Source organism: Herpailurus yagouaroundi, unplaced genomic scaffold (assembly GCF_014898765.1).
Source record: "Herpailurus yagouaroundi ecotype Mexico unplaced genomic scaffold, PumYag 100, whole genome shotgun sequence".
NCBI lineage: Eukaryota > Metazoa > Chordata > Mammalia > Carnivora > Felidae > Herpailurus > Herpailurus yagouaroundi.
Genome location: NW_024412391.1, coordinates 78,453,013 through 78,479,284, shown reverse-complemented (window position 1 = coordinate 78,479,284; position 26,272 = coordinate 78,453,013). Strand labels below are relative to the sequence as shown.

The following is a 26,272-nucleotide window of genomic DNA, read 5'->3' as shown; positions in this document are numbered from 1 at the left end:
GTTGTTAAATATGTCCCTGGCTTCTGAACTCTCAATACACTCCAGATACAGAATGAGTTAAATAGAAATTAAGTAGTTTCTATCGCTTGAATCTAATATTACCAGATAGGTAGCTAATACATTTTTGCTTTAAAAGAATGCCTTCTCTTTACTGTTTTCCTTTATACCTTTGGTAATGTAAATGTGGCCAGACACATTTTAGCTCTAGTAGAAGTCAACTCCTACTCGGTTTGGTTTTCTCCTTCAGCTGTAAAATAAACTCTGATTTCCCCATACCAAATACCTCCTCGTTCCACCCATTTCTGTTTTGGATGAGTAGTCTCTAGTGGGGTCTTACTTCCCCATCTTCAGTCTCTCATTTGTGACTTACTCCTGCCAGTCTGGCTCCAGCTGTGTTGGCATTTCTGAAACTGCTCTCGCTAAGGTCATTGATGACATCCTAATGACCAAATCAAATGGTCATTTTCTCTTTCCACATTCCTACTGATTTCTGTGCCTCATTTGACACTGTTGACGCATCCCTTATGCCCCCTGATTTCTTTTGTTTCTAAACAGGGAAAGTTCTCCTGGAAGTGATTTCTGTGATACTCCACACCCTGGTTCTCTTGGCTTTGGGAGAAGTCCATTCAAAAGTCCTGACTACGGGTGCATTGTTTCTCATGATCATTTTTCTTTGATGATGGCATAATTACATTTATCATCTACTGTATTTCATTATGCACAGCCTGTAGGAGTTGCTAAATAAATGTTTCTTGAATTTAATTGTTTTAAGATACTCACCAATCTAGTATACTCGATAAACCACAGCATTACTCTACTATGGAGTTAGCACTTAGTTTCATAATGACATTGTTTAGGACTTCCAACTATCAATTTTGCCTCTGTACCTAAGCATCATGGGCAGCTAAAGTTAATAAAATTACCTTATAATTAAGATAAATATATCTGAGTCAAAAATCATGACACATAATTTCATAAAGGACATATTTTAAATGTGAGAAGTGGTATGGGAGATCCATTTATTTTGGATGTAGTCATGATTTTCCAGAATATTTTGATACCTTGTATGCACATTTAGCAAAATATTTGGATTGGTTCTTTCCCTGAAAATTTGGACTGCATGGTGGCAAACTGTATTATGACTTTTCTCTTTTAACTAATGTGTATTTTTTGAAATGTAGAAATACTGTGCAGTTATATCAAGGTAATCTATGCTTTTACGTGGTTCTTCTCTTTCTTCTTTTGTTTTTAAGTAAAGTACATTCAGAAGTTGAGATTTTCAAGAAATTCACTTGCTGTGGCCAATAAACAGAGGTTTAGAATTTCAAATTAAATCCTACTTTCATTTTGCAACTGTAATTACTAGGTCTCATTTTCCTTCTGGGCAAAAAATATTCTTTCAAAATTACGAGGACTTTACAGTCAATATATAAGAATAATCATAGAAAAATTTTCAGACCAAGCTAAACAAATACTTTATACATTATTTGAGGACAAAGTGCTAAGCAACATCTTCCATATTTTCTACATACCCCCCAAAAATGACATGGAAACTTATAGAATGAAATGATCTCAAGCACATATATTCTCTAAGGGGTGTTAGAACATGCTGAGATGGATAATGAGCTGTCATCATGGAAATACTCTAGAGATATATGCTGTGAGCCCACAGACCTGAAATAGTACTATTATTATGAAACACTCTTTTCTGCAATTGTTTCAGTGTTCTGGCTTTCAATCCAGTGGTCTAAGCAGCTGTTCAAAGCACTTCCTAAAAGTAAAAAAATCTGAATCTTCCTTTTCCTCCTTCATTTCCATAGCAACATTAAATATTTTAGTCTAAACCAAAATTGGTATGTATTTTCAGAACCATTAGATTGAAAAAAATGTCCCTCTTTTTAAGTAAATTATTACTGAAAGCTCTTGAATTATGATATTCTATTCTAACTTAAAATTCCATTGAAATGTAGCATTTTGTAATTGGCATGGTTTAAAACAATTAAATTGATATAGCTATTTAGTTTATGTGAAAATAATTTCATCTACATTAGCAAAATTTCCAATAAATTCTTTGGAAATATGTAAATTGCAAATCTTTTCAGATACTCTACCTTATTTCTATTTATCTAGTCCAGCATGGTCCAATATAAATAAAATGCAAGCTACATAAGTAATTTAAACTTTCCCAGTAGCCCATTTTAAAAAAGCAAATAAGATCTGCTTTAAAAAGCAGATACAATCAACTTTAATAACGTATTTTAAGCTGGTGTATCAAAAACATTTAAGCACTCATCAATATAAAAAAGTAATGAGATATTATATGTTTCTATTTTTTCTTTTTATATTAAGTTTTGGAATCCAGTATGGATTTTTACATACATCCAAATTCAGAGTAGCCACATTTCAAGTGCCAGAAGCTTCCTGTGGCCAGAAGCTACTGTATCAGCATGATCTAGTCAGTCTAGTGGCTTTTGTTGGCACCTGGTTTTTAGTCTAGTCTTTTATTAAAGCATTTTATGAAAGTAATGAACAGATATGACTCTTTTCCTTTGTCTTTTGTTTGTTTCCTTGGCAGCCAGTGAGACCCACCTTGATGGGACTTGTCCTCTACCTTCAATACTTGTGTATGTGGGTGACTAAAATTAGCACAGTGATTATATACTAATAAACTGATACTACTCAGAAGAATGGTTTGTTACACAGAATGGAAGACGTTTCACTCACAGGACTGTGAGTACTGAAGAATACTTGCCAGAGGAATCCATTCGGAAACTGGTCCTTGGTGGCACTTGTTCTGGATGGGAAAATGGGGAATTAAAATCGAAATTCATTTATGGCAATTTAAAATTCATCTTTACTTTTTTTTGTTGTTGCTGTTATAACTCACCCCCAACCTTGTGCTCAAATTTAATGATTTTGTTTCTCTAAGATCCATGGAAGTTAGTGGACAGGACATACCCTGTTTTATGTATATGAATATATCTATAAATATATTTCTTTTATGTGCATGCAAAATAGAAAAATTTGAATTCTTTTAGATCAGAATGAAAAAAAATCCTCATTTTCAAAAACTAAACTTTGATTCTCATTATAAGAATGCTTATAGGAAAGTAGAGTCAGGGCACCTGGGTGACTCAGTGGATTAAGCATCTGACCTTGATTTCGGTTCAGGTCACGATCTCATGGTTGGTGAGATCGAGCCCTGTGTTGGGCTCTGCGCTGACAGTATGGAGCCTGTTTGGGATTCTCTCCCTCCCTTTCTCTCTGCCTCTCCCCTGCTCATGCTCTCCCTCTCAAAAATAAATTAAAAAACTTAAAAAAAAGTAAAGTCAATCCAGAACCTGAACTATACACAAACTGAAGAAGTCTTTTAAAATCAGGTTAAGATATTGTGTCATCAAATTACTGAAATGAAAAGTGGAAAATTCTATCAATGAGTGTGTTGACTTATGTCATCAGTCCAAATATTTTGATACTTACAATTATTTGGATAGCTGAAGTTATGTATAAGCAGTTGAGTTAAACTGGTTTATGTTAGCAATATAAATCCTTCATGAGAATTATGATGTTATCTCTGCTACATATGACATAAAATTTGTGGACATGAACGTAAAATACTATACACATAATTAAAAACGGGGCACTATAAAAATGTGTATTTTATTATTACATTAATAAAAATTAAAATAGACCAAATTCTGATTGCTTTCTTATTGAGCTTTGTTTCAAAGACAGCATTCTACACTCTTCAACAATAAAAATGAACTAGAAGCCTGTTGAGGGCAATGACAAGGCCTAGTGTCACTACCTTCTGGGTTTGACAGGTGTTCCCCACTGCACCCTGCACAGCTAATCGTACTCATTCCAGGCAGAATGACCATCCCTGCCATGTAACCTGTGTCTTCTAGTAAAGGTAAATTAGTTTTCCAGAAGAATCGTTATTTCTTAAAAATCCTCCATGTGTAATGGGACTGCTTAGCATTATAAATTGAGAACTGTCCTTTCATTAGAAAGACAGAGCTGTATCAGGGATAGAAGGCTGCTACCTTCCAAGAGCTTCCATTAGTTGTAAAATTGGCATTTTATATTATCATAATCTCACTAGGACCTACTTGCCATTCAGCGATTACATTGAGTTTACTGCAGCCCTGATGGTCTCATATTTATTCATGAAAGTTCTGTGCATTGCATTGTTCACTTGTGCTACCAGCAAAATGCTTTGACGTACTAAATAACTTTCAGTCAAGGACTGATTTTAGAGTTTACTTCTCCCCTCCCCTCCTCCACTTTTATCCTCCGCCTGATTCTAGGAACATTAAGTTTTAAACTGATGAATGAAATAAATTTATTATCTATCAGACTGGATCTACTTTCTAAAATACATGGGAAAAACGTGTCCCTAACCTAACTTTTATTTCCCTTTCTTTATTACTTGGCTCATGTCATGGTAACTTTCTTTATTAAAAGGGACCTGTTAGAAATATAAATGTTCCCATAATTGTTTACAAAGCTACCTAAATATACCTAAATTAGATTTCCAAATTAAAAAGCACACATTAAAAATGGCAAACACAGCTTAACTGGAATTACTAATCTCCTTTATCAATATATTATAACTGCAAAGTGACGCATAATGTGATATACTAGAACTGCAGCTGAAAGGCAATTTTTTTTCACAGATTAAGCCATAACATAAATTATACTAAGGACAGCAATAATGGTTTTCCCATGGGAAAAAGGTGCAGGAAATTAACCTTCAGAGTACAGTCGAGGACATTTTAAATGATAATGTTATTAATTTTTTTCTAGTCTTTTATGATTCTAATGCTAAAGTCATTGATAAAAAATGTCTTAACATTTACATATCATCTTATTTTAATAATTCACTAAAATAAGATAGTGCACCAGAGAACATTTGTTAAGAACATTAAGGCCATTGGACAACAGCAATGGCCAAGCAAATGAGGCCAGGGCTTGGTCTAGCAGTGTTCAGATGTGGGGGTGTTCTCTAGGAAGGCAAGGTGGCCCTTCAGGATGACTTAACAGCTGCCAGCAGCTATGGCATCCATGATGTATCAGAACCTTTCCTAAACCTATTGACATTTCCAGCTTGACTGTATCAGGTGTGTAATCACATTGGCAAGGGGGACTGGAGGCCAGAAGACTGAAGTGGGAGCACTTGCACAGGCTTTGGAGCTCTGGATATTGTGTATCTACCTTGTGTGATGTGGCTTCCACCATGTTTCCATTTAGAGTCTCAACCCATGCGGTGCACTGAGTGGATAATATTTTTACACTACCCTATCTTTCCAAGTGGCTCTCATGTTAGGATGGGAGACAGTGCCAACTACAGCCCTTGCTGACTAATAACATGGAGAAAGCAGCAGAAAAACCATTACTTTAGAAATACAACCACTCATTTGTGATTAGCCATAAGTTATACGTGCATTATAATGCTGAACAATGAAAGAATTCCACAATGAACAATGAACAACAAAATGGTAGGATAAAAGCCATGGATGTGAAAAATACAGCCGTCCGTTTTTGACTGGCTACAAAGTATAATTTCCTCTCAAGTATAGTGCTAAAAACCAGTTTGTTCTTCCATTATGCTCTAACTCTTGTGGTTCCTTCTGATTGCTACCCTCGCTGCGATACTCACTGCTTATTGTAAGTTAGTTCTTCCTAATTTCCGGAAAGAAAAATTGATCGTGTGAGTTTTTTGAAGAAATTTCAGAGGAATTTGTGTTCTAAAGAGGTTCCACCATAAGGCACATTACAACATACGGATCCCTGACACTTTTATGATCCTACATTTGAGTGATGTCTTACTGCAAAGAAGCCAGACATTGTACCTCATAAATTGTTTATTTATAATAAACAAGGTTCAATGTGAAGAGAAAAAAGTTTGGATAACTTCCATCGTAATTCAACTTGGGTTCACACCAAAGGACAGAATCACGAGGAAAGAGTTTCAAAGAACGGGGATTTTTCTTCTCTGTCTCTTCCTGTTTTCATCTGGTTCTTGCTCTGGCTTCTGAGGCTGCAGTAGGGTGTCTGCTCAAGAAATGGCCCCATGAGGGGCAACTGGGTGGCTAGTCTGTGGTTAAGCATCCAACTCTTGATTTCGGCTCAGGTCATGATCTCATGGTTCATGAGTGTGAGCTCCGCACTGAACTCTGTGCTGACGATGAGAAGCCTGCTTGGGATTCTCTCTCTCCCAATCTCTCTCTGCCCCTACCTCACTTGCTCTCTCTTTCTCTCTCAAAATAAATAAACTTAAAAAAAAATTCTCCTTTAAGAAAGAAATGGCCCTGTGAACCAAGGATGATGAGACAAACCTTTGCAATAAGTCTGGCTTAAATCAAAGTGAAGCAACAAGACAGAGCCCTCATTCCTAAATCAGCAAGTTCTTGAGCATAACCAGAACTTTATTTTGTAAGATTCCAAAGGAAGCCATACCCCATTTCTTGGGAAGCACTTTGTATTGCCCTGCTTGGCATCAAAAGGAGGAGTCATGACAGCCGTTGTTCTGCGGTTATGTAACCATGATCTCTCCTAGGAGCTGGAAGACAGACAAAATTCTCTCCCTTTTGGTCCCGTGATGATGGCGATGTTGCATCTGATTTACTACCTGTGATGAAAACTAGAACTCCATGGCAGAATACTTACATGAGTGAAGCCTTGCTACCTCTTCTTAGTACTAAGTTTATCATGCTTTAGATTTATATATAAGTGTAATTTTCTGAGTAGGGAGGGAGTTTGCTGGGAGTCTGGCTAGATAAGCTACCACATACGTCTTTACCTCAAATGAGGAATAAAACATGTATGGGCAAAAATTCAGTCAGCCAAATAAATTAACTTGAAAGAAATTATTTATCTGACTGGGTATTAAAATTTTTATTCATGGTCTGTACATTTAGATATATACTTTTCTTAGACAGTAATGATGACTATTTCTTTAATAGATTACGTAGTAAAGGAAAACCATATAATTCATCATTCAAAGGAGGTCAAACTGGAGAGTGAAAAAGAAGCTATTAATAATTATGCCAGGATGACACAGAGCAGGACTGTCTCAAGCAAACAGGTATGTGCAGTCACCCTACGTAGTCTCATGGGGATGTAAGCTGTTAAAAAATTGTTTCTTACCATGTCGGAAATACGTGACACCATCACGTATCAAGAAAGAATGGCAGAAGATGGGAGGAGGGAAAAGCAGTGAGCGCCTTTAGAAGTAGTTGCTTTTCAAGGTTAGAAATGGTAAACAATAGTTTTTTTTTTTTTAAGATTAGCAGACAAAATGAGAAAATGTAAGCCCTTCCTCTTGATTGCAAAGAATCCCTTCTTTCATGAGTGTCATGAGAAAAGGACAGAGAAGGAAAAAGTAAGAGATAGCCTGGTTTATCCCACTATGAAATGGTACTTTCAATAAAAAAAAAAAATGCAAGTAGGGGCACCTGGGTGGCTCAGTCGGTTAAGTGTCTGACTTCGGCTCAGGTCATAATCTTGTGGTAACTGGTCGGTTTGAGCCCTGAATGTGGCTCTGTGCTGACAGTGTGGAGCCTGCTTGGGATTCTCTCTTTCTCTCTCTCTCTCTCTCTCCCCCTCCCCCCAAAATAAATAAATAAACCTAAAAATGCAAGTAATGGGGACAGAGGCTATTGTACAATGAGAAACATGAACATTATTGAAAACTGTTGAGTAGAGTTGGGGATGGGGAGACTTTTGTTTTTTTTCTGGCAGTTGCTGGTAATGACAGAGGGTCAATGCTTAAATACTTAATATGAAAACCCCAAAAAGCCCATTGGTCAAAACCTCTTTTGGGATTTTTGGGCGGCATGTTTCATATATATATATGAAAGCTTACATGGAATTAAGTTAGAAAAAAAATTTCTTTCTGCACAGAATTTTCCAATAAGGGTGAATGGGATTTTTGGTAATTAGAAGATATTTAACACATGACATTCTCCTGATTAAGCATCAATTTTGCCCATGGAGTGAGAAACTGTAGGTCTAATTGTCTAATTACACTTAAACTGTTGTCTATATTTACTGCACAATTTCCCATGATAAAATGCTGATATTATTTGCTGGGCTGTGCCATGCGGTCTCATTGAGGAACTGTTTTTCCTACGTTTTTGTGTCCTCAATTTCAGTGTAAGTTTTGTACAATTGGAATTTGTTTCTCACGATCTTTCTCTCATGGGGTCCCCAGCAGAGTTCTAGACACGTGTTGAGTGTTCCATACACCCTTGTTGGCTGCTGTTGATTGATGTTGTTGACGATGAACCTGGAGGTGCCACCTGTGGGCACTCTGCCTGTTGCTCTGAAATTGGAAGCCTTGCCCGGCCTGCTAGAAGAATCTTCCTTCTCTCTTTCTTCGGTTCCATGGCCTCATAAGAAGATCTCATGAAGACGGGAGGCATTTCCAGCTCTCCCCTCATAAGCATGTACCTGTCATGTTCAGTTTCATTTGGCTCTAGTACCCAACGGTTGTCTTTGTTTGTTTAAAATCATTACATTTTTTTTTCAGGGATACATCTTTATTAAGATGTCCTGTGTGTGCACATTAAAATGTCAGCATAATCTAATTATGAGCCAAATGAGGCACAGCAGCATTTACATCATTTGATAAATTTCCATCATTTGCAGGGGACTGGTGACTTGAATCCAAATACTTCTTGACAGCCGTGATATAACAAACATTCTGTAGCTCCGGACAGCAGAGGCTTGTGGGCGGAGGTACATCCTTTCTTCTTCGGCTACTGCAACCCAGTTTTGAATGTGAATGCAAAACATCTCTTTACTTTCATACCTGGTTGTAAGGGAAGATACCATGAAATTGCTACAGGCCAGGGAAAATGTCAAAGGGTTTGGTTTAGACAGATCTGGTTGGGATTCCCTTACATACTTTCGCTGATCCCCATGGAATTTTCTCCCAGGAAAAAGTTCAGGGAACACAAGGATAAACAGAGTCAAACCTAAATGTAATGCATGAGATTCAAATGAATAAGGCATGGTTCACAATCAAAATCTTGAATATGGGTCTTTTGTATGGATGCACACATTTCATGATCATTAAAAAATCCTATTTCAAGATGATGGGAAATACACTGAGCTTCCCCCCAACTCATTAAAAAAGTATTTCCGGGTGTTCTAAAAATTCAAGTGACAGAATGAAACTTTTTCATAATTGGGAACAGGAAACATGTAGAGGGCCAAGGGCAGCTTTGTTCTTTCTAGATACTTGCGTGTCCAGGAGCAGAGTGAACTGATCAGTTATCCAGAGACCTGAGAAAGTAGCGCTATGATTTTTTTGGTTTCCTAAATCTTCAGAGTAGAGCTTTGCTTACCCTGATGTGATTTCCCTGCTTCTTTCACACTCCATTTAGTGTTATGAAATAACATGACAGAAACGCGAAGGATGGGAAAGAAAATGAGCTTGCCTTCTTTTGGCTTCCTAAGACTTATGACCCTGAAAACATTGCTGTGACCTCAGAAACATTAGAGAGCTGACAAAAACATGAAGGGTGGGGGGACACCATTAGGGAAGAGGCAGCAGTGGCATCCGCAGGGCACTGACGGGGCAGAGGGGGCTGGGGCGAGAGTCAGACTGTTGGTTATTGGTGTGGCTGCCAGAAACAAAGGGAGAAAGAGCTCCCAGGGGAGGTTAAGGTGGACTGGTTTGCTGCGATTGTTACAGGTGAGGAGCGGAAAGGCAATGAACGGAAACAGCATTGCAAGGGCTGGATAAAGAAATCAAAATTCTTTTAGGGTTGAAAAGAAGGTCACACACAATTCCTGCTCAGAAACTGAGGGCACCACAGTGTCAGACACCATGAAGGAAGACAGAATAAATGGAAACACTACCTTTGTCCTGAATAATAAGGCTTGCATTGGGTCAGGAAACTTAGAAGAATGAGAGCAAATAATTAATGAAGGGACAGAAACAGAAGGAAGCATCTCCTGAAGCTCCCTAAAAATACCAAAAATTTAAACAAGCCAAGGATGTGAGGATGATATTTTAATCCTGCAATGCATTTCCATTTCCATCCTCCAAGTTAGAACTTCTACTGTATCTTGATCTCCACCCGTTTGTACATTCTTACTTCCCCAGTTAAATTTGTGGGAACAACACATAATACTTGTCTTGGGTATCTCTCCATGGTACTGAGAGTAAAGTGGGTATTCAACAAATACTTGGATAGTGAAGCAGAAAAGGTACAAACTGTGTTGTATTTCAACTGTGTTGAAATCTTTTCAAATTTTTTTAATTTTAATGAGCATTAATACCTTGATTTCATACTCTGTATTATACAGCTAAACATACTACTTTGTTCTTATTCTATCACAGCAAAAACATTCTAACTACACAATCCTTTAAAGACTTTCAGTTGTTCATCCAGAAGGGGAACAATGAAATATGGGAACCCTGTCATAGCTGATTATTTAAAATAAAGATACGTGTGTGTGTGTGGAGGGGGGGGGGTTCATTTCTCGATGCATGCCCTGCTGTCCCAACTATTTTATCAATGAAAATTGCTTTTAACTGAGAGTTATAGAGGATGAGGAAAAGGTATTATGTCAACTCTTCCCCTTACCAGTTGGGTGCATAATTCTCAGCCCCTGAGCTTGTAAAGAATAAACAGATTTCAGATTCTCTAAGGTCATACACCATCTAAAACTTGTGATTCATGTTTCAGGTGATAAAGTTGGGGAGAAGACATTGGCGGAACACAGAGACAAAGGAAATCAATTTATGGTAGACTGTGAAAGGAAGTGCCTGGGACCATAACCTTCTCACTAGGCTAGGTTTCTTGATCCATTCATATGGATCATATTATACTGTGTATTTCTCTCATAGATTATACATTCATGACATTCATATTCCTGTCCTCTAACATTTGGAAGAGAAGACCTGTCAGATGGTGGAAAGAGGCACAATGAATGCATATGCAATATTAAAAACCTTTGTTTTCTAATATTTATAAAGTACAATGAAATAATTTTAGAGGACCTTCAAATAGGATGACAAGCACATACACGATATTTTATGACGTGGGCCCCACTGCAGTAAAGAGGCCCCACTGTGTTAAATGAGAAGAAGTTTTGGAGGTAGAAATGATTGGCATACAGAGCTGTGCTATTTACAGAACCATTACTTTCATGACTGTGAACTGGAAGACTTGGCTAACATGTACTCATGGCCCTAAATTCTTTGGTGATTGCATTCAAGGCTCTGAGAAAAAAAATCTAAGCTTCAGACTCAAGACCAGATTACACATAAAAATCCCAAACATTTATCTTACTATTTGGTGACTTAAACAAAATTGTCCACATCCTCTGACTCCCATCCTTCCCACCAAATACATTCCTCATTTTCCTCAGGGGCTTAGAGGTAAAACAGTAGAAAATAAACTATAAACCCAAAAGGTATAAGCTATTTTTAAAGACAAGTTTAGATCAGCTGACTCTACTTTTGAGATACTTTTTGAACCACAGAATATAAAGTTATGCCAGATCATCTCAGCTTCAATATATCTCCTGGCAAGGCTTCAGCTATTATTAATGTACCCTTGTTTTACGTGGCTTTCACTTACGCCTACTTTCATAAATCGCTCTAGATTTCTCGTAGAGCTCATATGGGTCAGGCTTCCTTGGGTCAAAGGCCTCTGTTGAGTCAGGAAAGGAAGTCCTGTGAAGGGCGGGTGGGAAGGGCAGGTTCTGCGGTATGGCCGGAGCAGATAAACTCGTTTGAGGACTGCCTTGATTTTCCCATCGGTCCATTATCTGGAAAGTGAAAGAGAACAGAAAATAGCTAAGAATGAATTTTTTCTTGCTATTTCCCTTGTCACATACTGCAACCCTCACCTTTACGTTAGACTTTCTTGCCCTGTGGACTTTTCTTCCATGAAACATTTCAAACTCTGGAATAAGTGTGAGAAAAGATTCTATTTCTCTATATTAAAGTACCATAGACTGTACCAAATACAAGTGGTATCTGACTTTTGAATGCAAGCTTATATAACCTTGTTACCTACTAGCTGGTAATCTTCAGCCAATCACTTAATCTCTGAGTTTGTTTTTTTTCCCCCTCTTATACAATAAAGATAACATGTATCTCAAGATAACTTTCCATGTCTGTGTGTAGAAAATGGTATTGGCCCTGATAAATTACACCATTTTTACTGAGACAGAAGAGAATAAAGTAGTCTACATGTATTCTTTTGACACCTATGCATATTCTGATAATCTCCTATACCTGAACATTTGGTCACTTTCCTTACAACTTAAACTAATATTACAACCATCTGGGATTTATGAATTGTTCAAAGTCTTCTGTGAAGCTTCATTTACTGCTGATGTGGCAGTTTCTTCCCCCAAATGCTACTCTGATATTGCTAATACTATAATTTATTAAAGATCTAAAGGACACTTCCCAGTTTACCATGTTTTTTTCACACATGTTACCTTCTTTGGTCTGCACCATGGCCCCCTGAGGTAGGTAAGGCAGAGACCAATATCCTTTTGTTGAAGAGAAAGCCAGTTAACTGAGATCACCTGTTTGCAATGCTAACTTCACCTTCATTCAATAATCAACTGATTCAAACTCAACTTAGACTTTTTTGCTTTGAATAAACCCGCTTTGTGTAAAACTCAGATTAGATTACCCTTTGTCTAAAATTTTGCATTGGGTCAGTGTGTTCTTCAGGCTAAAGGCTAACCTCCTCCAGGGGCAGTAGTGGCTCCTCATGACCTAGTTTCTGCTCTTCGTTCTCATACTCTCTAATGGTCTCTCCTCTCATTCCGTAGGATCCATCAGATTCTCTCCTGCCTCTGAATCTTGCACACTTTCTTAATTTCTCCTTCTACCTGCAATGTTTAGTCATTTTCTACTTTTTCACCTTCCATCCTCACTTTACCTGGCTACTAGATTCAGATGAGATGTCTCTTCTAGAAAGCCTTTGCTGACCATTCCTGAACTGGTTACATGTCCCCCCTGGATGTTCCCACAGCATCTCAACCTACAAGTCACACCCAAAATTCATGATGCTCAACTATAATGGCAAGTCTACCTATGTCTCCTCAAATAGATCATGACGGGGACAGATCCTACAGGAGACATAGTCTTTCTCATTGTTGAGTGCTCAGAAAATGTTAATTTAATGACATTAAGTGCTCAGAAATTAACAAATGTTAACAAATTAACAAATGTTAAGTGCTCAGAAAATGTTAATTTAATGAATGAATGAAATCATCAATAAAATATAGTTAGCTATTCTTTTTTTCCAAATCTGGTTGACTCATAACTGTTCTTTTTTTTTTTTTTTCAAAACACAAACAAACTAGCTTTGATACACACTGTTCTGAAGTTGGCAGGATTAAAACTTTCTGTCCCTTACTGCACTGCCCTGCTTTTGTTTACATACTAGCTACATCTTGGTCAGGGCTCCTACATGAGCTCTGATTTATCAATTATAAATATTTAAAAGTTGGAGGGGATGTGAGGTTCCACATACTGTGCATATCACTGTGACTTGCAAAGTTCCCTGTGACTTGCTCACCTACCTGAGACTATGTCAGGTGTTGAGTGAGTCATCAGACTATGAAAGAAATGGGTCACTGAACTTCCTCTCAAAAAGATTGGTGCTATGGTCTGAATGTTTGTGTTCCTTGCCCCCCAAATTTATATGTCAAAATTCTAACACCCAAGGTGGCACCTTTGGGAGGCAATTAGGTCATACAGGTGGAGCCCTTGTGAATGGGATGAATGCCTTTATAAAGGAGATTCAGAGTCTAGAAGACCCTTCTGTCAGGTGACATAACAGAAAAGATGGCCGCCTCAGAAGAGGCCTCTCACCAGACACTGAATATGGCAGCAGCTGGATCTTGGGCTTCCAGCCTCCAGAACTCTGGGGTATAAATTGCTATTGTTTGTAAGCTATCCAGTCTATGGCACAGCAGTCTGAAGGGACTAAAACATATGGCTTCATTTTAATTTGTTTTCTATATGGGCTACTGACCAAGATTTCATTTAAACAAAATTTCTCTACCTAACAAGGCTGGAAAACCCCTAGTTGAGTTCATTTCCCTAATATTAAACATAATCTCAAGAGCGCAAAGAAGTCCAGCTGCTGTTAGCGACAGACCCTGGGTCAAACCAATTTGTAACTATAATGGGAGTGCTGTTTACATAATAATACATTGAGGGGAATAAGTGGCAAATTTGCTTAGAATTTTAGCTAATATTCTGCTCAGTAGGTCTTTTGGTCCCACTTCATAAAAATCTTTAAATATGTATGCCATTAATTAATTTTATGGTAAAATTCATCTAGGAAGCCATCCTAGGTTTCTTTGTTCATCTATTCTCCATGTCTTTGCTATGATGGGAAGTCTCATATTTGTAGCTAAAGTCATATTTTTTTTTTTTCCAGTTAAAATGACTGGCCATAGGTATCATGTGATGGGATTCTGGCTGTGACTTTCTCCCTTCTATTTCTGAACATAAGATACTAAATTCTAAAAAGTAAATAAATTAGATGTATGGACTGAGTAGCTGTAGAATCCCACTTGTCATCATAGGGCTTCAGCAAATGTCGATTTCTTTCTCCTGTCTTCTACTGAGGGTGAACTGATAGGTCTTGTGGTATATGTATCGCTTGTGTGAAGTCATGGGAGCAAACATGTTTCAGGTGAAATATTAGTGTTTCTAGAAAACATTTTTAAAACTACAGAACAAATAATGGTTTGGGCACTGCCGGGAAGGTTACTTGGGCCGATTGACAAATTCTACAATTTTTGTAGCACAGAAACAGGGGAATTAGTCAAGAGTCTGGTTTATGCTTAGTAAAGTGTTCACATCTTGCTGTGACATTTATCAATCCTTGAGCCACTCTGTCAGGGTTTATTAAGAGACTGTAGAGCAGAAAATTACTGTGCCCATGAAATTACTGAAGAAGCAAACTCACAGTCCTTATAGCTCCCCACCCCTGGCTTGTTATTTGTTGGCTCTGACCCAAAAGACCATGGAGCAGACCACCCTCCCTGGAATTAGAGGCCACCCCCCTGCTCACTGGGGCTGATGTGCTGATCTGACAGCATCTTCTGAAGGGTGCACTCTGTTGACTTCTTTTTCAGACAACTTAGTCTCTGGACTTCTGCTTTCTAGCTGGGATGCTCGGCTCATTTGTTCTTCTCAACTTTCTTGAACACCCTAGGTTCTGACCCTGTCCCATTGCCTAGACCCTTGGGCATCACTTGCTCTACCTAGTGTTTTCCTGACCTTGACCTTTCTAGAGTTGTGCTACCTGCCAGGCATTTACCTCTCACAGGCTTCTGGCCTTGTGTAGTCCCAGTGGTGTCCATAGCTAGGCAGATATTTATAAATATCTCACTAGAGTAAGGAAAATGGAAATGAAGTTGTTTTCAGTATCTGGGAGAAACCTTGTATCTCTGCAGGCCTTGGTAAATGAATGAATCCTCGACTGTTTGAAGGTATAGTCATTGAATTAGCAGTGGACATATAGTCCATGACAGGGCCTCAAATGGTAAAACAGGATAAACTAATCATGATGCAGTTAATATTTTGATCCCCACTTCTGATCTGGGGTGCACAGTGGGAGTGTGAATAAGGCAGCCTCTCACCTCACATGAAGTAATCTATTTAGAAACTGTTTGCTTCATATAGAAGCTGGTGTAGTCTAAACACCTCCCTTCACTATTTTAGGGCAAGGATGGGATGTGAAGGCATTTGGCTTGATTCTGTCCTTGAAGAATGAACTTGGATCCCTTCCAGATGGAAAGCAGGAGAACTCACTATAATTAGTGTATTACTTGTTACAAAGGAAATGACTATCTCAATGTGGATTAGTTTACAATGTAGAGTCATAGAATAGAAGAGGGTAAGGAAGTGACACAAGACCAGAAGGAGGAGAGATCTCACTCAGAATAACATTTCCTTAATCTGAGTACAGATGGTATTAATCCTTCTCAGAGGAGAGAGTCTATAAATCCATATACTGTGGGCATATATTTATATATTTGTTTAAAGGAATACCTTAGCAAACTATGTTCATTTTATAGAGTCATTAATTTATTAAGGTTTTATGCATGGAGGGTCTGCTTCTAGGATGACAGTACTTTATATTTTCGAGCTCAATATGTAGAGACACTGTTTTAAGCACTTTACATGGATTAGCTGATAGACTCTTAACAATAACTATAGGAGTGGGTACTCTTATTGTTCCCATCTTACAGACAGAACTTGAGACACTGACGACTTAAGCAGTTAGTTGAAAGTCATACAGCTAGTAAGAAGAAGCAAAGTTTGAACCCAAGAAGTGTGCCTTCAGAGCCTACACCCTAAAACGTATATCGCACTGCCTCTCATTATAGTCCTTAGTCTAAAGAACTTCTGGCAGATACATGGAGGACATTAATTCAACAATCTTATATCCTCACTCAGCCTCGAACCTGGAAGTCCAAGCCTTAGCTTTCGTAGGGATGTATGGACTCAAGATTAATTGTAAATTGAATTCTATAAAATGTTTTTTGGAATTATTGACTATGGATGTCATTACTGTAATGACAGCAAATGCTGTAATTATGTCAAATGGCATTATTTGTATAAACATGGTACATATAAGGAAATCATTAAATTGCATAATTGTAGCACCATGATGAAGTTTCAAGGTTCCTTGTTAAATTAGATAAAGATGTATCTAGACACAGAGCACAGATTAACTTTGGTGATGAAAGGAAATTATTTAAATTTTGGCCATGATAAAAAAAATTTCATTTAAAACATTTTAAAAACATCTCTTTCCAAACCATGTGCATCATGAAATGGTTTGCTAAACCCAGATAGGTCTACTCTCCCTATCGGGTATTTTCTGTGGCCACATGAGCCCAATCCTAAATGAGGACACGTTTGGTGAGGATATTTTGCAGCCCTGACACATCAGTTCTTTGTCTCCAGCTCTTGGTTGGCCCATGTCTCTTTGAGAGAAACCTGGAGCTCAGACATATTACAGGGCTTTCCTTTCACATCTTCAAACCATTTTAAGGCATGCTATTTAATGAAACCAATTATTGTACTTGAGAAGTATGCAAAATTATATTAACCTCCATTTCTAAAATAAGAATATCAAGCAGTTAAAGATTCCCTCAATAAAAGAAATAAGAGAAGCATAAATTAATTCAAGAATTCCCTGCTCACTGGTCAGACTTGGGGCCACATTCATCTGAGAGCTGCTTAATTTGAGATGGAAGAAAAGAAGTAGGTGGGAGACAGGATTCCCCAAGTTTTGTTTCTGGATTTGAATCATCACTTTGCTACAGTTCTGCTCTAGTTGTGAGTTTTAGGCATTCCAGGTAGAGTACTGTATTCTAGCATACCATGAAATGGGATCCCAGAAAACCACCCCAGCTCTTGGGACTTGGGCAGTTACAAGTTCCAATATAACGGCAAATAAAAAACCCTTCTAATTGTGAAACTGACTTGGCTGACCTAGCCACACAAAAAGATAATTTAAACTTCCTATGTTGGCATCAAATTTCAGGATGATTCATGAGGCAACTAGGCCCAGAGAGATTAGGTGATGGCGGAGATGACCAGTTTCTGAAGGAGATTCAGAAGTTGAGTGATTGCCAGGTTTGGTAGAATATATATGTCTCTGGAATATTCACACACACATATTTAGCTCTGCATACATTAAAATGTAAATATAAATATATAAATGTATAAATGTATACAGAGCTAAATTTCTTATGTACCAGATTTAATTTGTAGGTCAAGTTTGCATTGTTTCTAAAAATTTCATGTTATAAAGACTATATAGTTATTTCTGACAGGGGAAAAAACAAAAGGTTTCTGCAGTACACCATACTGAATAGTGTTAATGCTCATTTTCTAAGTATATTAAAAAACAGGCACAAGTGCCTTTACAGGAAAGTAAGACAAGTTATTTTTGTATTTGTGTGACAAGCACAAGACAAAGGGACACAAGATTTGTTCTTTTGACATCGCAGAATCTCAGAGGTAAAAGATTTTGAGATCACCCAATTATATCTTATTTAATGGGATTGCATTAATAACTATAAATAAAGAAAGAAGCATAAGAATTCCAACTTACAGGCTTTGGAGTTTTCCATGGAGAAAAGAAACCTGTAATAAAGAAAACAATATTTGAACTTTGAAAATATAACTTGCTACGACTTATGGGTGGCATGATATTCAAATGATTGCAAGTTACTTTAATTAGTTAATAGCAAACAATAATGATAAAATATGCTGCCTGGTTGTATAGTTTTCTGTAAGGAACCCAAATAATTTCATTGGAATTGTATTAATGATTCCAAGAACATTACTTTTTGGCATCTGAGGATTCTGAGGCACAGAGAAGGTAACTGTATGGGAGTCAGCTGCTTAAAGACCTAATATGGAGTCATCCTTAGGGATTTCTGTGTCCCAGCCATAGCTAGAGAATGGTAGTGGGGTGGGAGGAGGAGGAAGGGAGGAACAGAGAGAATAGAGGCAGAAATTAAAATTTTTAAAAGTAAATAACTTCTCCTAGTATAAAAAATAATTCTTCTTTGTGTACCTTCTTTAGGTGGTGAAAAGGCAATCAACAAGGTTTCATTAGTCCTAAATTTAAAAATAATATATATACCAGGGCACCTACATGGTTCAATCAGAGCCTGGAACTTGCTTCAGATTCTGTGTCTCCTGCTCTCTGCCCCTCCCCTGCTCATGCTCTGTCTCCCTCTCTCTCTCAAAAAGTAAATGAACATTAAAAAAATTAAAAAAAAATAATGTACATACCTATATTATGAATCAAATTCTAGTGTATAAAAGAATAACTCTTTGGGGACTGTCTTCCCATGGAGACGTTCTCTGAGCAGTTATCTATTTATTATGCTAGTGCCAGCCATGATGTGCATGAAGAAACAGTGCAAAATGTTTGTTAGTTGAATGACTCATGTATCAACAAAGCCATGTTTGTTTTTTTTCAATTTATTGAGCAATTTCTATTATCACAAATGGTATGTAGACTGGGCTGTTTCTGTTGTGATCCAAATGACCATTAAGATAATGAAAAGCAGAAAATAGATTACTTTTTTTCTTCTGTTATTATTTCATTATTTTTTTATCATATGGTATCATTTTTTTTTAAAAGTACTGAAAACAAACTTAAAATAATGGTGGGAGGTAGGGGCAGCTGATGTATACTGGCCTTAGTAAGCCAAAACATAACAATTTTGCTCATGTTAATGTTAGCTGGTATCTGAAAAATGCCCAATAAAAATGAAATCTTGAAAATAAGCCACATACTGTGTATTTATCACCTTAAATTTTTCTTTAATGTTTATTCATTATTGAGAGATAGAGAGAGACTGAGCATGAGCAGGGGAGGGGCAGAGAGAGGGGGAGACACAGAATCCGAAGCAGCCTCCAGGCTCTGAGCTGTCAGCACATAGCCTGACGCGGGGCTCAAACTCATAGACTGCAAGATCATGACCTGAGCCGAAGTCTGACGCTCAACCGACTGAGCCACCCAGGCCCCTGTTTATTACCTTTAAAACTGGGACTTCATAAGAGACTCTTAAAAAACTGAGAACAAACTGAGGGTTGATGGGGGGTGGGAGGGAGGGGTGGGTGGGTGATGGGTATTGAGGAGGGCACCTTTTGGGATGAGCACTGGGTGTTGTATGGAAACCAATTTGACAATAAACTTCATATATTGAAAAAAAAATAAAACAGGGACTTCTATAAAATGGTAATAGTTGAATTGTAACCCATTTATAGGAAATATCTGCAGAAATCCGGACACATAATTATGTAGATGCTTAAGCAATCCAACTCAGGCCTGGCATAAATACTAACTGCACCTCAATGCACGTTGTGAAGAATTGATGTTTCATTTTATGGAAAGAGGGAATGTGTGTGATCTATCATGTTTCTCAGCTTTGCTTGGAACCCAGAGTTAAATTTAATGTTCAAGTGTAAGAACCATCCTACCTAAGGAGATTAGTAGAATTAGCTCATCTTCTTACATACCCTATAAGTTCTTATCTATCTTTCCAACTAATGAAGAAAAGTTTGACATGTGGTTTGATTATAACTTAATTATATGGGATCTAATCACATATTTTTCTGGAAGCAGCTGAGAGTGAAAAATTACAGATAAATACATTTATCTCCTTGACTTACTCTGTAAAATGCCAACAAAACTAAATTGACCACTAATTATACAATGAAAAAAATTGTAACCTATTGGCTCATTAACATTATTTTCAGTGAAGGGTAAAATTTATTTGTTGATTATGGAATTGCCAGCAACAGTTCTTCTGAAAAGATGTCATGTATATGTTCTCACAATGTCAAAACACTTAATTATTTCTTCTACTTTCTTTGTGTCATCACCTTCTTCCCGGAGTACTGTGACAGATTTTGAGTATTTGCTGTTTTACATTTGTTAGGTGCTGGGAGTTGCTTAGACTTTGATACGAATGTATTGAAAATGGTCCCTCTGTTATGGAGCTCTCACCTCCACTTGGGACATTATACTAAAAGATGATTATTCCTCCTAGGGAAAATGGGTAATCACCTGACCTTTCAGCAGTTATGGTGCCAGAGCTAAAATGGCATAAGAGGGACACTGGTCAAGATCAGACAAGGAGAGAAGAAGATTTAATGTGACCACCTTTCTTCAGAGGCAGTTTGGTTTCCCATTCTTTTAAGGCTATTTCATTTAGTCTGACCTCAGACCACTGGCATGATCCAAGACTTCTTTCTCCTCCTATTATGGCAGTTTCTGGAATATTTCTAATGCTGAGTGCTGCAGAACCTTCAGTCTAAAGCAATAGTTACCTTTTCTGAGACATTGTCAAAAACGAAGTTGCTCCCTATGGAGTAAGTAATTTCAGGGAGTAAGAAATAGTATCAGAAGAGATTCCCCTACATATAAATAACTTTTACAGAAATGCTATAGTTGTGTGGGACAAACTATTATGTATTATAAATTACAATATTGTTTTGTAGGATGACCCCTCTTGGGAACCTAGTTTATTCCAATGAATATTTAAATAAAAACACCAAAAACAAAGAAAAAACTTTAATACCCTTATTTCTGAAATTTTTCTTTTTCTGGAGTCATTCTCATTGGAGATAGATTACAGAAGGGAGACAGAATTGGTTTGCTGAGGGTATGACTTTTGCATTTTTCACCAAGCATCTCCATAGGGAAACAGAACAGGGAATCTAGATAACTTTCTTAACCATTTCAGAGCTATGAACCTAGTTCATAGAAAAAGAGCATTTCTTTAAAATAATAATAATAATAATAATAATAATAATAATAATAATATTAGTTTATTTCTGGCCTTTATTTCCCCTACTTTTATAGAAAGTGGCATATTATATTCCCTAGTGGGATTAAAGTTTCTTTATAATGACCCATGTTTCTGTACTGATTTATCAGTATGCGTTTGTGTGTGCACAAACGCAAACATACTTATTTAATCCTCGCTCTTAAGACAACAAAAGTGTGGGAACGCAAGCTGGTGCAGCCACTCTGGAAAACAATATGGAGATTCCTCAAAAAACTAAAAATAGAACTACCCTACGACCCAGCAATCGCACTACTAGGCATTTATCCACGGGATACAGGTGTGCTGTTTCGAAGGGACACATGCACCCCCATGTTTATAGCAGTACTATCAACAGTAGCCAAAGTATGGAAAGAGCCCAAATGTCCATCGATGGATGAATGGATAAAGATGTGGTATATATATACAATGGAGTATTACTTGGCAATCAAAAAGAGTGAAATCTTGCCATTTGCAACTACGTGGATGGAACTGGAGGGTATTATGTTAAGTGAAATTAGTCATTCAGAAAGACAAAAAACATATGACTTCACTCATATGAGGACTTTAAGAGACAAAACCGATGAACATAAGGGAAGGGAAACAAAAATAATATAAAAACAGGGAGGGGGACAAAACAGAAGAGATTCATAAATATGGAGAACAAACTGAGGGTTACTGAAGGGGTTGTGGGGGGGGTGGGCTAAATGGGTAAGGGGCACTAAGGAATCTACTCTGAAATCATTGTTGCACTATATGCTAACTAATTTGGATGTAAATTTTAAAAAATAAAAAATAAAATAAAAAAATAGTCAAACTAATAGAATCAGAGAGTGGAATGGTACTTGACATGGTCTGGAAGTAGGGGGAAATGGAGACATTAATCAAAGTTTCAGTTATACATGGTAAATAAATCTTAGAGATCTGTATAGCATAACACCGATAGTTACCAATGCTGTATTATATGCTTAAAAATTTGCTAGTAGGATAGGTCTTATGTTTAGTGTTCTTATCAACCAACCAACCAACAAATAAATAAAAGGGTAGGAAGAAACTTTTGGAAGTGATGAATATGCTTATATTCATGGACTATGGTAATGGTTTCATGGATGAACACAATGCCAAACTCATCAAGTTGTATACATTAAACATGTACAACTTTTTCTATGTCAATAATACCTCAATAAACTGGTTTTAAAAAATAAAATGAAATAAAACAAATTAAATTAAATCAAATTAAGTTAAATTTTAAAAAAAGACAACAAAAGTGAAAGAACTTATGGTGCAGTTATAAACTATCTGCAACATGAATAGGGACATAAGAGAGCAAATGGGAAAATTTAGATGCAGCTAGTAAGAAAATTTAGATGCATTTAATATGAAGCCCAAAATAGAATTATTTTTCTGAAATCTGTCTTTTTTAGAGCAGAAATAAAACTAAAATGGATTTTTAATTCTGCACCTAAAAGCACAGTGAGATGGGCAAAGAAACAGAAGCCCAGTGCAAATACTTAGAGGAGAGATTCTGGTACTTTAAAATGGAAGAGAGGACAACATTGACTTCATATTGAAATTTAAATTGGTGGCGCCTGGGTGACTCAGTTGGTTGAGTGTCCAGCTTCGGCTCAGGTCATGATCTCATGGTTTGTGGATTCAAGCCCTGTGTCGGGCTCTGCGCTGACAGCTCAGAGCCTGGAGCCTGCTTCAGATTCTATCTCTCTCTCTGCCCCTCCCCTGTTCATGCTCTGTCTCTCAAAAATGAATAAATGTGAGAAAAAAAAGAATTATATAAAAAGAAATTTAAATTGAATTCTACATGTCAACAAATGCAACTGGAATATGTTTGCCAGATAAAATACAATAAGCCTAGTTAAATTTGAATTTCAGATAGAGAATGAATGATTTTGTTTTTAGTATAATATGTCCTATATATTGTAGGACATAGTTACAGTAAAAAGAAATTTTGTTGTGTATCTGAAATTCAATTTAAATGGGACATTTAGGGGGCGCCTGGGTGGCGCAGTCGGTTAAGCATCCGACTTCAGCCAGGTCACGATCTCGCAGTCCGTGAGTTCGAGCCCCGCGTCAGGCTCTGGGCTGATGGCTCGGAGCCTGGAGCCTGTTTCGGATTCTGTGTCTCCCTCTCTCTCTGCCCCTCCCCCGTTCATGCTCTGACTCTCTCTGTCCCAAAAATAAATAAACGTTGAAAAAAAAAATTAAAAAAAAAATAAAAGGGGCGCCTGGGTGGCGCAGTCGGTTAAGCGTCCGACTTCAGCCGGGTCACGATCTCGCGGTCCGTGAGTTCGAGCCCCGCATCGGGCTCTGGGCTGATGGCTCAGAGCCTGGAGCCTGTTTCCGATTCTGTGTCTCCCTCTCTCTCTGCCCCTCCCCCGTTCATGCTCTGTCTCTCTCTGTCCCAAAAATAAATAAACGTTGAAAAAAAAAATAAAAAAATAATAAAAAAAAAATAAATGGGACATTTAGGGTCTGAACACCCTAAAAACAGACCATTTTATATAAGTCCATTTATAAACAAAACCGCAGTAGTAACGTGTACTGAAGATAATATCTGTTCAATTAAGTAAAAAAAAGAAAAGAAAAAGAAAAGAGAGAGAAAATAGGTAAGATCTTTTCCTGCAGGGGGCCCCCCCCCCCCCAATGTTTTATTGCTTGAAATCTTGCTTTAGAGGAACCTCAGAACATTCCACTGGCTGTGCAGATCATCGGCTTGTGTCGGTTGTTTGACCATCAGCAGCCTTAACGGAAGCTTCCCCTCACGTGATTCAGAACTCTGTGGCCAATGTTCGTGTCACAAAGGATCATTTTCAAATTGTTTGATGACTGGTTAGCAACACTGCCTTTTCCCAAGTAGTATGTTCCACAAAATGGCTCTTTTCAAAACCTACTTCAGACATATGATACACAGAATGAAAGCCTATCAATATATTTACAGTAGGTCTGAGGGGAGAGCCCCTTTCTTGTGTGTGTTTGTGAGTTGTTTAAGATTTTTTATTATTTACTTTCACACGGCAACAACATGATGAACTTTTAAAAATCATCTCAATTTGAATAAGAGATCAAAATATAGTGAAGAACAACAGATCAGAGAGTCTCAGCATGATATCTTCAATTTGGAATAATGCCAAGGCAATTTTTCCAGATTCCTAGAAATTTCCTGAAACAGAACTAAATCTTTCAATATATCTTTACACTCCATTTGATATACTGAACTCTCATTTGCAAAATACGAAATGGATTCTTCTTCAACTGAAGTACATATGACTCTGGTTTTGAAGATTATCATTACAGTCTCATGTATTTTATAGGGGATTCTGCAGATGACAGAGATGCAGGGGGAACGTTTTATATTTCTTTTGCTTTACGCGATAGAAAAGAAGTAGGAACCACTTTTAATTAAAAACCTGCTTCGCTGCAGATGTCCATGCCCTGGTTTATTAAAAGTTGTGTTCTGTTTTGCTTAAAAAAGAAGGAAGATACAACAATGTGAATGTCCTTGGCACTACTGAACTTGTACACTTAAATATGACTAACATGGCAAATATTATGTTATGTATATTTCATCCTAATTTTTTAAAAATGAAAAATAAGGCAATAAAAGACGAAAAAGAAGAAAGGCAGAACAAAAGTATGTGCGTATTGCATGAGTGTGAGAGAGAATGAAAGAGTAAGGAAGAGAATTTCTTTTTCAGTTTCTGTGGTGTCCTGCTGGAGTACAGGAAACTCATCTGGACACCCACACAAATCCTTCCACCTCTAAAGTTATCTTTTCTCATAAAAGATTACAGGCAATAAAGGAAGCTCATGTTCTTACTACATTGCTGAAAATATTTCAGGGACTGTTAGAAAGTCTTCCAATTGAGGAAATCATTTTTTTGAAGTTTCCCAAAGGGGGAAGAAGCCCCAGGGACTTTAGAATCTCCAGTTAGGGCTAATTTGAGGGAGAAAAATACCACTAATAAAGTTAATCTTTAATTTAAAGATCCTCCCATTATCCCACAGCCTGGCAAATTTCCCATCAAAAATTCAGCCTTTGGTAAATGTAAGCCAGCAGGGTAATGAGCTAATTTCCATTAAAACTAGTTCAATGTTAGTCACTTTTTTTCCCCTGGCTTTTGACTGATTCACGTCTGTCTTATTAAAATTCATTAAATGGGTTAAACCCTGCAGTTCCTTTAGATAATTTGTTTAAGCTATGTGAAGTCAGAAAAGGGCATTTTTTTTTAAATGAAAGTGTCCTGGGCCAAAAAACCAACCTTTCCATTACACAAACATGGAAGATAAACTGCTGGTGGTGGTACCCAAACCTCATGCCACCAAGTTTCAATCAAGCACGGGATATAATTTACAAAGAAAAATTCAAGTTGGTCGCCATCTTTGGCCAGAATCTGTTTTTATGTGGTAAGCTGAAGCTTTCTCTGCAATGCTTTAAAAATGATCCTCTCTGCATCTTCTTTTTTTTTTTTTTTTTTTAATTTTTTTTTCAACGTTTATTTATTTTTGGGACAGAGAGAGACAGAGCATGAACGGGGGAGGGGCAGAGAGAGAGGGAGACACAGAATCGGAAACAGGCTCCAGGCTCTGAGCCATCAGCCCAGAGCCTGACGCGGGGCTCGAACTCACGGACCGCGAGATCGTGACCTGGCTGAAGTCGGACGCTTAACCGACTGCGCCACCCAGGCGCCCCTCTAACCAGCATTTTGGACATGTGGTTGATGCTGGAATTAAGTGACTAGTGTGTGAAGAGAACTTTGTCTAATGCCTGGCATTAGCCTGTTAGCTCATGGGAACAGAAGTTCTGTCTTGCTCAGAATGAGCTTTCCAGTACCTAGTATGTCTGACTCAGAGTAGGTGCTCAGAAAGTATATTGTGTGTTGGAATG

General features: G+C 37.6%; 1 protein-coding gene across 3 annotated transcripts in view; it reads right to left on the bottom strand.

Annotated features, from left to right (window-relative positions):
* Window positions 1-26,272, bottom strand: part of MAGI2 (membrane associated guanylate kinase, WW and PDZ domain containing 2) — a 1,342,154-nt gene that overhangs the window by 179,194 nt on the left and 1,136,688 nt on the right. For all 3 annotated transcript variants that reach the window (XM_040472823.1, XM_040472822.1, XM_040472824.1), the window contains 3 exons: window positions 18,138-18,169; window positions 11,604-11,793; window positions 2,753-2,794 (listed from right to left, as the gene is read on the bottom strand). In XM_040472823.1, coding sequence (XP_040328757.1) covers window positions 2,753-2,794; window positions 11,604-11,793; window positions 18,138-18,169 — 264 coding nt within the window. The remainder of the gene's footprint in view (window positions 1-2,752; window positions 2,795-11,603; window positions 11,794-18,137; window positions 18,170-26,272) is intronic.